Source organism: Manihot esculenta, chromosome 6 (genome assembly GCF_001659605.2).
Source record: "Manihot esculenta cultivar AM560-2 chromosome 6, M.esculenta_v8, whole genome shotgun sequence".
Taxonomy (NCBI): domain Eukaryota; kingdom Viridiplantae; phylum Streptophyta; class Magnoliopsida; order Malpighiales; family Euphorbiaceae; genus Manihot; species Manihot esculenta.
Genome location: NC_035166.2, coordinates 27,904,892 through 27,918,145, shown reverse-complemented (window position 1 = coordinate 27,918,145; position 13,254 = coordinate 27,904,892). Strand labels below are relative to the sequence as shown.

Here is a 13,254-nt window from a genome sequence, read left to right as displayed (position 1 = left end):
CACCGGTGACCGAAGTATCAATGGAGACGATAAAAGAGGGATGTGAGGAACCGTAGTTATTAGTTGAGAGAAACTACCGTTTCTCTGCGGGTGTTGGCTTTGGGGTATTTCGGTGGGGTTGGCGCCAGGCGGACTGCGTCTTTTGGTTGCCAACTTGGGTTTATATGGATCCACTTGCCTTGTAGATGTAAGTTGTCAAAAGTGGAGGCCCATTTATGTGTTTAGGGCGTCAGGCCAATTACTACACCTACCATATGGAAAGATGGGTTTTTGTCCATTCAGGGCGGGAGATTTTAAATTCGTAAATTAATCGTTAGAAAAAAAAAATTTGTGAATTTGGAATTAGGATGACAAGACAGTGGAAAAGTGTGTTTGGTGTAAGTAGCGCAGACATTTTTCTTTTTATTTAAATTGTGGTCTGGCGCCACTGGATCATGATTTATTTTTTTATTTTTTAATTATTAATATATTATAATAAAATATTTAAATTATATTAATTTAAAAATATTATTTATATTATAATTTTATAATAATAAATATTTTTTATAATTTTAATATAATAATATTTAATAAATTTTATTAATAATAACAATGGGTGATTGCGTTCAATATTTAATTACAGTATAATTTTATTCTATAATTTTAAATAGAAAAATTTATAATTTAGTCTCTGAATATTACTATTATTAACAAGTTAATCTCTGTATTTTTAGAAATCTATTAAACTGTTTTTATCTTTTTTCTCCGTCAACAAAATAATTTTTCTGTATATTTTTGCCGTTAAAAATATAATAAAAGACTAAATTACCCCCCATTATTTTCTTCCTCCTCCTCCTCCTCCTTCTCCTCCTTCCTTTTCTTTTTCATCAATTCTTCCTCCTTCTTCTGCTTCTGCTTCTGCTTCTCCTTCTGCTTCTGCTTCTCCTTCTGCTTCTCCTTCTGCTTCTCCTTCTGCTTCTGCTTCTTCTTCTTCTTCTTCTTCTTCTTCTTCTCCTCCTTCTTCTTCTTCTTTTTCTTCTTTTTCTTCTTTCTCTTCTTTCTCTTCTTCTTCTTCTCCTTCTTCTCCTTCTTCTTCTTCTTTTTCTTCTTTTTCTTCTTTTTTTTCTTCTTTCTCTTCTTCTTCTTCTCCTTCTTCTCCTTCTTCTTCTTCTTTTTCTTCTTATTTTTCTTCTTTTTCGAAGAAGGAGGAGGAGGAGGAGGAGAAAAGAAAAGATAGGGACTATTTCGTTGACAAAAAAAAACGATACGGACATTTTAATAGATGCAAGAAAAAATAGGGACTATTTTGTTGACAAACAGAAACGATAAGAACGTTTTAATAGATTTTTAAAAATATAGGGAGTGACGATTTCGTTGACGGAAACAAACGATGAGGAAGGACTATTTCGTTTATAGAAAGAAACGATAAAAACGTTTTAATAGATATGAAAAAATATAGGAACTATTTTATTGACGAAAAGAAATGATAATGACGTTTTAATAAATATGAAAAAGGATAAAAATATTTTAATAGATTTTTGAAAATGTATGGACTAACTTGTTAATAATAATAATATACAAGGACTAAATAAAAGATTTTATTTGAGGGTAAAATTGAATTTTAAAAATTTCCTCTCTCCTGTTTTATCTAATCGTTGATGGAAAGAAAACATAAGGATGTTTTAATAGGTTTCTAAAAATACAGGGATTGACTTGTTAATAATGCAATACCCAGGGACTAAATTATAAATCTCTCATTTAAATATTAATATATTTTATATATTAATATTTATTAGTAATAAAATATATTAATATTTAATATATTTTATTATTAATATTTAAATTAAAATTATTATAGACCCTATATAATTTCAGTATTATAAAATTAATATTATTCTGTAATTATGTAAAGTATTATAAAATTAATATTAATATTATTCTATAATTATATATTACTCTACAATAACAGTCTAATAAAATTAATAAAATATATTATAAAAAATTTATAATTAAAAAAATATAATATAAATAAAATTATTAAATTAATAATATATTTATATTATATTTATTTAAAATATTATTTATATTATATTTTTATAATAATAAATATTTTTATAATTTTAATATATTAATATTTAAATAAAAAATTACTGGAATTATATAATTTCAGAATTATAAAATTGGTATTATGTTGCGATTAGATGTATAAATATAATTCAATCATATCGTATATATTTGTTCAGTCATAAATTTTTTTATTATTTTAATAGATTAATACAATAATTCTATAATTAAATAGTATCAATATTTTTATACACATTTAATGTTATTTCATAACTTTACAAAATACTAAAACTAGTTATAAATAATTATTATATTTTATAAAAATATTTTTAACATATAAAAATACTATAAAAATTAATAATAAAGGAATTGCACATAAAAATATTTAAAATTATAATATTATACTGCTATTAAATCTATATAGGATCGTTTGACTGGATTAATTATTTAATTTAGTTATTTTTTATTTTTAATAAATTATAAATAATTCATATAAAATATTTAAAATAATTATATTATTTTACTATTAGATATTATATGAAAACACAGTTATTTATAATTTATCAAAGAGAAATTAATTAATTAATTAATTTAATCGTAGAATAAATTAATTAAATTTATTATCTTTGATAAATTATAAACAATCGGGTTATTGCATATATCATTTAATCACAACATAATTTTATTTTATAATTCTAAATAGCAGTTGAATAAAGTAAATTTAATTTTTATAAATTATATTCATATTAATTAATTAATTTATTTTTTATTAATTATTTTATTATAATATATTAATAATTAAAAAATAAAAAATAAATAAATTATGGTATGGCGTCACTTTAAATGCCGTCAGACCACAATTTAAAAAATAAAAGAATGTCTGGAGCTACTTAAACAGGTATCAAACACAATCTTCAGCTTCCCGCATGGCACCTCAATCCTAAATTTACAAATATTTTTTCTCTAGTCCCTAATTTATAAATTTAAAATTTAAAATTTCTAAATTGACAAAACGCCCTGGAAAGATGCACATGAGGTTGCAAGCAATTATCTAATATTGATGGAGGGACACCTTTCCTTTTCTCTATTTTTTTATTCAGTAGCAAAAATTATCTGATTTTTTTAAAAGTTAACCCTCCGTCTCCTTTTTTCCTACCAAGAAACTAAGAGGGGGCAAGGGAAAACAACTAGTAGCAGATAAAATAAGGATATTTGCTTCAATCAGTACTAAGACTATCACTGCATATAAAGTTACAAAAGGAACAGGAATGGAGTTGTATTGTCATTATACTAGTTTTGGGATATTTCACAATAGTTTATTTCGTAAACAATCCTCTTACATCTATATATAAAACGCAAGAAAGGCACTTCGAATTATTGATTCATCGCCGGAGATGGCTTAGAATCAATAGCTCATTATCTAATAGATTTTTCTGTTTTAATACTCTATCTGAGAATTATGGGCATTTATCAAATCTGTTCCTATCTAACAGAAAGCTATTGGATCAAATGGCAAAGGCATTGTTGAGAAAAAGATTGCTTTTCCCAGATGAAAATTGGATTCATGTAATAGTACTGCCCATATCAGGCATAAATTCCATTCCATCCTAACAAGAAGGCAAAAAGATTGAAATCACATGACTGCCGCAAACAAAAAATTTCCTATTTATCCAGAGAGGCATTGATGACAGGCAAATCAATGCTTTGGCATCTATGGGGATTCTAACAACTTGAAGTTGTAGTCAAGGTGCATATAATGCTTTGGTGATCTTGGAGTAGCAGGCGGAGAGTCATGTTTTCTAGACTGCTTGCGTTTCCAGGATTGATCCTCAAACAGCTGGTCAGTCATCTCTTCCAGTTCCAAGTGCCTTGGGGGACTCGGAGCCTGTAATGCAAACTATATACTCAGATAATCTGTGAAACAAAGTTTACTCCCAAAAAAACGCTTAAGATGAGAACATCAGACAGAACTTCACCTTAATTGACATACGATTTGCCGGCAGTTTGGGGAACACTGGACAAGAAAACAAAATATGTGAATTATTTTACTGGGAAAAAAAATAAACATAATAATTACATATGAAAGTGTCAACTTTTTGGTTACCATTGTCTAATCCAATTGTCTGAAGAAACTGATCCAAGTCCATAGGTCTAGATTGTGCTTTGATGCATTCCTGATGATTGTGCAGAAAACGTTCATCCGCAATTGCATTGGCGTCAATTGATTCCTCTGCCACAACACTCAACTTTGTATTGCACTTCTTCTTTGATCCCTCATTCAGGTTTGGCTTCCCTGAATTTGATATGTCAGAAAGCGCTTTCCTACCACTGGTTTGCACTTTCATACTTTTCTTCTTGGTCACATCAAGTGCATTTAAAGAGGAACCAGTCTCTTTCTCAGCTAAGGAGGAAATGCTAGTGGTATGCTTCTTTGATGCCTGATTCAGAGAAGGCTTCAGTGAATTTGACAGATCACCAAGTGGTGTCCTTCCACCTAGCACTCCTTTCCTCGGCAGCACTTTGGAGACATTAGTCTTCCAGCCAACAGAAGCTTCTGCAATAGATGAAGTCAGACCACAAAACAGCCAGATAAAAAAAGGATAGAGTTAGTAAAGCTCCACGGAATAGACAGGGTACCATTGTAGTGGACATTTATATTCTGATCTTGAACCACTCCGCCAACTCGTGATGCCATTGGTGAGAGCTTATGAGAAAGTTTCAAGTCTATGTTCTGCAAAATGACTGAGATATGATAGATATGGAACATAAAAAGACCCATTAAGAGTTTCAGAACATTAAAAGGAAAAGGAGAGAAAATAGAGAACAAAAAAAAAAAACAAAACAAAGGACGTAAGGAACAACAAAAGGTCAGTGAGCAATTACAGAATTCAAAACTGAAACAACTTATTTGGGTACTAAATCTATAATTATTGAGCATGGCATATAAAGCAAGTCACTAAATAGTAAAATTTATCAAGAAAAGGTCATGAATACATTGATAGTGGCAGTGCTGACATATCATATTCTCTAACTTTTTCCATCCACTTAACCAAACAAAATAAACTGAAATTGAAGTATCAATTCAAAGAAGAAAGTAAAGGCGTTTTCTAAATCACCAAAAAGCGTCATCAAATATGTGTCGTGTAATAAACAAGGACACTAGAAACAGCACATAATAAGGAGACCGATGGGTGCTTAAGAAAAGTGATTATAGCATCCACATAGTCCCAAGTTTTAAATTTCGCCAACGCCAAGCACAACTTTCATGCTTTTTTCCTGTGAAACAACGCATGCCACACCATTTTTATGAGGCACTCAAAGAAATTGGACAACATTAACCATACATTTCCAAATCGTCCAAAATTCTGGTATTCTCTTGGGCCTCCTAAACAACATCGTGAGATATAAAAAAAATTAACATTTGGGCTTTTCATGTTTCCATTAAAAACATAATGCCTAACCCTAAAATCAACAAGAATCGAAGAAAGGGAAAGAAAATAACGAACGAGAAAGTAATGAAGGGTAAAATTAAGAGCAAACTCACATACGGGTACAGATATCTTGCTTATTATCCCAATATTATTTGGCCGACGGTCTCCCAAATTCCTCACCGAGTATCTCAGATTTCCAGTGTTATCGACAGTTTTTCGAAATGGGTTTTTTTCTAAATGGGCATCCTGCTAATATATGAAGGGCGGGCGGCAGCGGGGTTCCAACGGTAACTTGGCTGTGCATTGATGCCCTCTTTATACGATTAAATTACGAGAGTGACACGAGCCGTAAGATTTGGCCCTTTTTATGCTCTGGTGGATTTTTATGCCGTTATTTTAAATAATTTAATTTTTGGAAACTTTTTAAGGGAATTTTGTTTTGAAAATCGCAGCATAACAGAGGTATAATATACGTTAATGAATTATGAAAAGGAATTATTTGATTAAATATTTATGCATAGTTTACCTATATTTAATAAAACAATCATTAAATTAAATATTTATATTTAACAAAATAAATTTAATAATACATATAATTGTGAGTAATTAAAATACTAAAAATATAAATAAAAGCTAAGAGCAAAGTGTAAGAAAAAAATATGCATCGCAATTATGTCGTTTTTCATTGAATTGTGAAAGATGATGAAAAAAGAAGAAGCAACAATTGATTTGAATGCCATGGTTAGCAGCAGAAGAAGAAAAGTTTCCTAGAAAATAAAATACAAAGATGAAGAGACAAACAAGGTTTTGACTCTACCTTCATGTAAGTTACCTTTAGGCTTTAGCTTGGGACATTATTCTTCTATCTTGCTTTTGGTGACACTGTTGGTATCATCTGTTCAGCCTTTCAAATCCAACAATCTCATTTCATTATTGATTTTTCTTTCTAAACCCCTTTTTCTTTATTACCTCATTTTTTTTATTTTTTAATATCACATAATTTATAAATAAATAAATTCAATAACTAGAGTAATGCTTTGATAATAAATCTTATCCAAAATCAAGCCTGGCAAATACTTATAATTAAAGCTTAATATGCATTTATATACGCGTATTATTCAATTCAACTTATTAAATATCTAAATTAATATTATAATTTATTTAATGTTTAAATTTATTAAATATAAATTAATCATATTATTAATAATTTATTTTATAATTATATTCTTAATTTTATTTACTATATTCTAAATTTTTATAAAACAAAAAAATCTGAATAAATCATTTCTTATATAACTAATTTACATTTAATACTCATAATTTTTATAAATTTAAATATTTCATAGATTTTAATTTTAGTGAGATTTTTAATCAGTAAACTATAATTTACTAGGTGCAATGTTATACACATTATATTTTTTTATTGAGTTTACGATCTTGCTTTGCAATCTTTTCGATATCAATATTTAAATTAGTATAAATAATCAATAATTAAATTGACTATTGAGATAATAATAGAAAGTTGTAAATTTTATAAGGTAGAAATAAAATTAGATAAAATAAAAAATTATAGATAAAATATAAAATGTTATTAAAAAATAATATTATAATATAAATAATAGTTTATTGTGATTAAAATTTTATAAATTTTTAAAAAAGTTAATGAAATTTAAATTATTGAGATAGAAATTTAATATTAATATATATAGAAATATAAATATGCTTTTGGGGTATTATTAATGAAAAATTGTAGGTTTTAACTAGAAATTCATTTTTCATAATTAAGTCATGAATTTCATAAGTAAGTGTGGAATGTATTTTATTAGAGTTACATGAATTACATAGTAGAATGAGGATATATTTATTTTAAATTTAATTAGAAAAACATAAGTAAAATATTATCATTAATTATCATTCTTTTTAGCAGTAAAATAAAAAGCTCAAGTAAATTAATATATACATGAAGATAGATGGTAATTATAGTATATATTCTGATTCAGACATATAATATATATTATATTAAGAAGATTGCTACATGATATGAGTTATTATTAATATAATTAAATTAGTTTTATAAATTTATATTTAAATACTCAATTTCATAATAAAAATAAAAATAAATTTCCAACGAAGAAAAAGGTTCAGATCCATGTCACATCCCGTTTGGTAGCACTACCACCAACGACACATACGTGTTACAAATAAATCAATTTCTCCTGAGTAGTTACTTCCGCATATTTTGTTAACTTCCTTTAATTAATTAATATTTTATAGAAAAATAAAATAAAATAAACTCATTTTTTTATTACATATGTAAAATTACATTAAAAGTTCAGCAAATAAAATGTAAAATACAAATCAAAATTTAAATAAAAATCTATATATACCTAATTCAAACTACAATATACTAAAATAAAAATCAATATCAAATCTAATAGTATAATCTAAATTTAAAAGACGGTTTTAAATTTTATTTCGTTGATTGATCAGTACTGTCCAATTAACACACTAATTGATTAATATCACTGCACAGATATCTCACCGAAAACGGGAGCAAACCAATTGACAATTCAAAAATTCATGTGTAAACTGTCCAACTAATAGACTAATTGATTAATATTACTGCATAGATATTTTACCGAAATTGGGAGCAAACCAATTGACAATTCAAAAATTCATGTGTAAACGAGAATTATTGTCAAATCGTCCAATCATAAACATGCAAACTAAATGATCAAAAATTCAATTAAAATTTAAAAGAAGAGAGATAATAAAAAATGAGAGAACAGACCAACCAAGTCCATCATGCATAAATCACATGAAAAATCTGTCAGACACGATTACCACATACAACTAACTAGAGATCTTAAGAATTCACCGTCGACTATCTAAAGAGAGACGGTTAGGTCATATGGCGTTTTCAATCTGTTAGAGCCATAGAACTGTCAACAGAGTCTCACCAGTCATCAACACCGAAAAGTTATCAATCAACATTCATCGAATACCGCCAAACGTGACTAGAGCCAAATACATACACAAACAATACATAACAAAACGGAATAAAAACCTCACAATCAATTAGAAAACTAATACTAGATCCAATGGCGACCTTCAAAACAAGTCTTGTGAACCCTAAATAACGCTGAGCAAAAGTGAAAGTCAAGGTCAAAACTCCCAATCAGCAGTGAGAACACAACTCAAAACCTTCCTTATTCCTTTGTTTTTTCTTTCTCTCCCTGCCTTTTCTTGGTGAAAAATAAAAATTTAATTACATTATAAAAAATTAACTAACTAATTCGTTTTGCCGCTTGAAAAATAATAAGTGTAGAATTCATTACCGATAGAAAAAATAAGTTGTCATCGAGAAAAAAATATAATATTGAAAATACTAATAAAGCATAGCACTTAATATTATTTTTTTATATGCACAAGAAATCTTGTTACAAGGTTCGACCAAAAAAAAAAAAAACAAAAGAGTTTGTAACGCAAGCATATGAAAGCCTACCCTATAAATATCATTTATAAATAAGAATATCTGTTATAGAATACAAAGAGGACCAGGATCGTCCTAAAATTGAAATATACGTATACTCAAAATAAAGTCCCACTGAAATCGTAGAATAATCTTCAAAGTGGAGCCCTCAACTGCTAATTTAATTACAACTCAGCTACCATACACCAAACACTTTTGCTTTCATTCTTTCTTTCACACGCACATAAACAAATAATATTAATAATCGCACTGGAAAGAATTTTCCTCAAATGAAATCACTCGGTTTTATTATTATTTTTTTCCTTCCTCCTTTGCTTTTCCATTTTATCAGGAAAAAAAAAAAAAAAACAGTTAAAAATACTAATATAACAATTAATAATATTAGCAAAAAGAAAAGTGAGTGAAGTTAACTCCAAGCAGATGCGAAGGTGAGAGTTTTTCCCATCCAACCGAAACTAACCCCACCATGCTCTTCTTTAACTGTGAAGCCCGGGTTCACCCGCTTCCCAGAACTCAGTCTACCTTTCATAGACTCTGTCACCTTTTGACTCAGCGGCTTCAACTCGAACCCTGCCATTCCCATTCGAGCCCGCCATTTCCCAAACACTTCGCATCTTTCCACGCGCTCCCTACCTTCACAAGCAACCGAGTTGGCGAGTTTCCGACCCAGTCCTTCTTCCACCTTCACTCTCTCTGAGTTTTCCCTCTGCACTGTCGACTCAATCGACTCAAACAATGCTCCATAATACGAAATGACCTCGTTCGCGCGCGCCATGAATGGAGCCGTATTTGTGTTCAGTTCTTGCTCCACTAGAGTCACCACGCACGGTGCTAGCCGCTTCACGCGCCGCAGAAGTTCGTCTCGAGGGTTCTCCGTTGATACACTCTCATCTGGCATTCGGTACAGATTGAATGCAAAATTAACAGCCAAAGGATCTTCAGGATCGCAACCCAATGATTCACGACTCAACTCACCGAACTTACAACTCACAACGTTAAAACGTAAAGACACCCCAAACTGTTCTGCGAGTTGACTCAGGGTACTCCCAACCACCTTCAACCTCTCTTTCTCTTCCCCTATATTATCGGCAACAGCTGTGATCTTCACAGTGGAAGGCTTCCCATTCATACGCTCAGAAAGCGCGTGCAAAAGATTCATGTATTGGCATCCTTGGCCGATATCGAAATCAATAACATGAAACCCGCTGCTGCTGGTGTTCGGCTGGTCTACTGTGGCCTCAAGAATTGCGAGATTAGCGGCCATGAACCCAAGTTTGAAACAAGGAGACAGTTCATAAAGCAACTGGGTCGAACTAACATGCTCCTTACTATACAGCTCCGCCACCGGCGGCGGATTCTCAAAAGGGTTAACCCGCGATTTGAGTGCCATCAACATGTACTCCATCAATCTATGTTCCGAATTCACTCTAGGGTTCAAGACCTGAGATACCCTCGTCAAGATCTCACATGCAACATCGTTTTTGCCTTCGTAAATGGCGGAAGCAGCGTCTAGTAGGGTTTGTCTCGAGCAATTGTGGGGAGTTGTCACCGATGTTGAGGAAGAAGATGATGAGGATGATGAAGTAGGTGATGGAGAAATCGGGTTGGGGGTTGAGGAGGTGATGAGATTCTGTATCGTTTCTGACCACTCGCTGTTAGTGTTAGTAATCACCGAAACCGCATCTCCTTCCTCGTCCTCGTTGTCATCCAAAAGCTCCTTCTCCAGCTCCTGTAGTCGATTCATCATCTTCTTTTTTGACTCATGTCCTCCAATAACTACTCCTCTGTTTTGTTGTTGTAGCGTGTTCATGTGAGGAACAGCAGAAGCGGCGTGGTTGGTTGAGTGAATGGTGGGTCCGGGCCCAAGATTGATGGGCTGGGGCCTGAGCTGTTGAAGAAGAGGCATACCATAACGCCGAGACAAGGAGGGTAGTTCTGAAGCCATGTTAACCGATAATTCGATGGGGGAGAGAGTGGAGATTGGGGATGTGTGTTGATACATCCTAGGCTTCACGGACCGAAGGAGACCATTCAGTGCTGGGTTTAGGTTTGGGTTTGGCTGCTGTAGTTGCTGTTGATGTGCTTGGAAATCGGCCAGCGATCGCTTGCCAATTACGCTTTGGGCAGTAAAGTTCGTGGTGGATGTTTGGTGTTGAGCGATCTGAGAGGTAGGATCTAGAAACACTTGAGACAGTTGGGTTCTATATGAAGGTTGTGATGGGTTGTTGGAATTCATGTTGGTTATGGATCTACCCATGATGCCGGTGTAGAAATCTGAGCCACCGCTGGAGAAACCATAAGCCATTTTCTGTCTCACTGCTTTGTGGAGGGGGGTAGATGCTTACAGAAACGCATAAGACACCAAAGAATTAATGGAGAAATTAAGAAAGAGAGAGAGTCCCTTTCTCTTATGGGTTGAGAAACGCATGAGACATAAAAGAATTAATGGAGAAATTAAGGAGGAGAGAGAGAGAGAGCTTTCCTTTCTCTTATGGGGTTGAGAAACGCACCAGACGGAGAGAGAGAGAGAGAGCGTTCCCTTCTCTTATTGGGTTGAGAGGCGATTCTGATGAATATAAGGGAGAAAGCTTGCAAATTCCAACTAGTTATTAGCTCTCTGTGGCTTTTATTTTATTATTATTTTTTAATTTGAAATTCCCAAGCGTTCCCGCAGGAGTATGTTTGGCTTGAGATTTTCGCCGCTTGATCGTCCTCTGATCGCGCGGTTTCTGGCTTTTCAGAGATTTGAACGGTGATTAACTAGGCCACAACATACGCTTTAGTTTATACGGGCTTGTTAACTCAACCACTTCCTGCGTGAAACCTTATCCACGCTTAACCACAACGCCTGGTTTATCAAAACCAATGAGAGCGTGAGGAAGGCAATGGTAGGCCCATCATATCATGAAAACTCCTCCAATGCATAACAAAAAAGGGTCCCACATCATATCAGAATGACATTAATGCCCTTCATTACAGCTAGTTATAGGAGCGATTAGTTTTCTGTTAGGCGGTCTCCACCAGCAAACGTAAGAAGCCGACGGCTTTTCTCGTTAAACTGACAGAGTCGTAGTGGTGGCGAGCATATAAATTGACCACAATGCCCTTAGATTGGTTAGCTTTGTTTAGCTGTTATCTAGGTGAGTGGAAACTGTGAAAAGTCATGGGAGATGACACAGGCTGTATACAATGGAAGTTAGGTAAATTTTGGTTTTAAAATAATAATGGGAATAAAAAATGATACCGTTCAATTCGTGTTTCTACAAATTTGTAAAATAATAGAGAATATTGAGTTGATTAGATAATTTCTTCAGTAAATTATGAAATTGATAAAATTATAAATAAAATAAAATATAAAATTTTATTATATAAAAATAATATTTTAATATGAATAGTATTTTATTATAATTAAAATTTATTATTTTATTAAAAATTTTAAAATATGTGACGATCTGATATTCAGAAAAATAAAATTTTACAAGAGTTCTGTAAGTTTGAGAAAACACTTAGATTTAAAGGAGAATATTTTCTCTTTTTATCTGTTTCTTTTTATCTGCTAGTCACGTATAACGATCAGATTCCTAATTCATGTGTTACTACCATCGATTCCTTCTGAAACGCATGCGGTGGGTCCCTCCAAGTAAAGGAGCTTACTGCTCTTTTCCTTTCGGACTGGGCCGGATGACGAGATTAAAATCGAAATTCAAGGAAAATCTGATTTTTGAACCGCTTAAAGCTGGGCCGACTTAACAGGAGATCTTAATAGGAGTCTGGTTTGGAGGAAGACGGACTAAACTAGGTTTATTGGAGAAGTTAGGAAGCCCCACACAATGAGCTTTTGACATAGGTATTACCTCAGTCTAGATTGGAGAAATTCAGCGGTTCATTATTATATAATTAATTTAAAAATAAAAATATTAAAAAAGTGGTAAAAAGGACACGTGGCAGCAAGAGAGGGGTGACGATACTTATTGGACACAGAGGATCAACGGTAGTTTGGATGGTTTAGTTTGCTAACCAATTTGTTCCTAAAATTTTGCCTACACGCAACCTACTAATGTCATACTTTAATTATGGTTACGGAAGTTTATGCAAATAGTTTGTTTTTACATTAACACCCTCCTTTTATCTCCTATCTTTGACCCCCACAAAAAAAAAAAAAAAAAATCCTCCTTTTAATATTTATATTTCATTAACTTTTTTTATCAACAATAAAAAATTGAAGAATTCAAATCTTAAATTGTAATTACTATTTTATTACTTAATTTATGCAGTTATTATTGATTT

At 31.7% G+C, this 13,254-nt stretch overlaps 2 protein-coding genes across 5 annotated transcripts; both read right to left on the bottom strand.

The window, feature by feature from the left end:
- Nucleotides 1-3,566: 3,566 nt before the first annotated feature.
- On the bottom strand, nt 3,567-5,757 carry LOC110616964. Of its 4 annotated transcripts, none has more exons than XM_021759510.2 (5): nt 5,588-5,757; nt 4,681-4,785; nt 4,148-4,597; nt 4,020-4,057; nt 3,567-3,928 (listed from the first exon to the last, which is right to left on the bottom strand). In XM_021759510.2, the coding sequence occupies exons 2-5, from the start codon at nt 4,736-4,738 to the stop codon at nt 3,755-3,757; spliced, it is 720 nt and encodes a 239-aa protein (XP_021615202.1). In that variant the 5' UTR covers nt 4,739-4,785; nt 5,588-5,757; the 3' UTR covers nt 3,567-3,754. The 4 variants fall into 4 exon arrangements, with proteins under 4 accessions (XP_021615202.1, XP_021615204.1, XP_021615203.1 ...); XM_021759512.2 differs by having other exon boundaries at nt 4,681-4,774; XM_021759511.2 differs by having other exon boundaries at nt 5,592-5,757.
- A 3,469-nt stretch (nt 5,758-9,226) lies between these two features.
- On the bottom strand, nt 9,227-11,561 carry LOC110617377 (scarecrow-like protein 8). Its single transcript, XM_021760119.2, has one exon. It carries the CDS (start codon nt 11,270-11,272, stop codon nt 9,374-9,376), a length of 1,899 nt encoding a protein of 632 aa, XP_021615811.1. The 5' UTR covers nt 11,273-11,561; the 3' UTR covers nt 9,227-9,373.
- Nucleotides 11,562-13,254: the final 1,693 nt, after the last annotated feature.

Bases quoted from the DNA above. Each gene is read 5' to 3' on its own strand.
- LOC110616964 (XM_021759510.2), bottom strand. From the start codon at position 4,738: ATGGCATCACGAGTTGGCGGAGTGGTTCAAGATCAGAATATAAATGTC. The intron at 4,598-4,680 runs GTACCCTGTCTA...CATCTATTGCAG, and splicing joins TATAAATGTCCACTACAATG to AAGCTTCTGTTGGCTGGAAG. The intron at 4,058-4,147 runs GTAACCAAAAAG...TTTCTTGTCCAG, and splicing joins GACAATTGGATTAGACAATG to TGTTCCCCAAACTGCCGGCA.
- LOC110617377 (XM_021760119.2), bottom strand. From the start codon at position 11,272: ATGGCTTATGGTTTCTCCAGCGGTGGCTCAGATTTCTACACCGGCATC.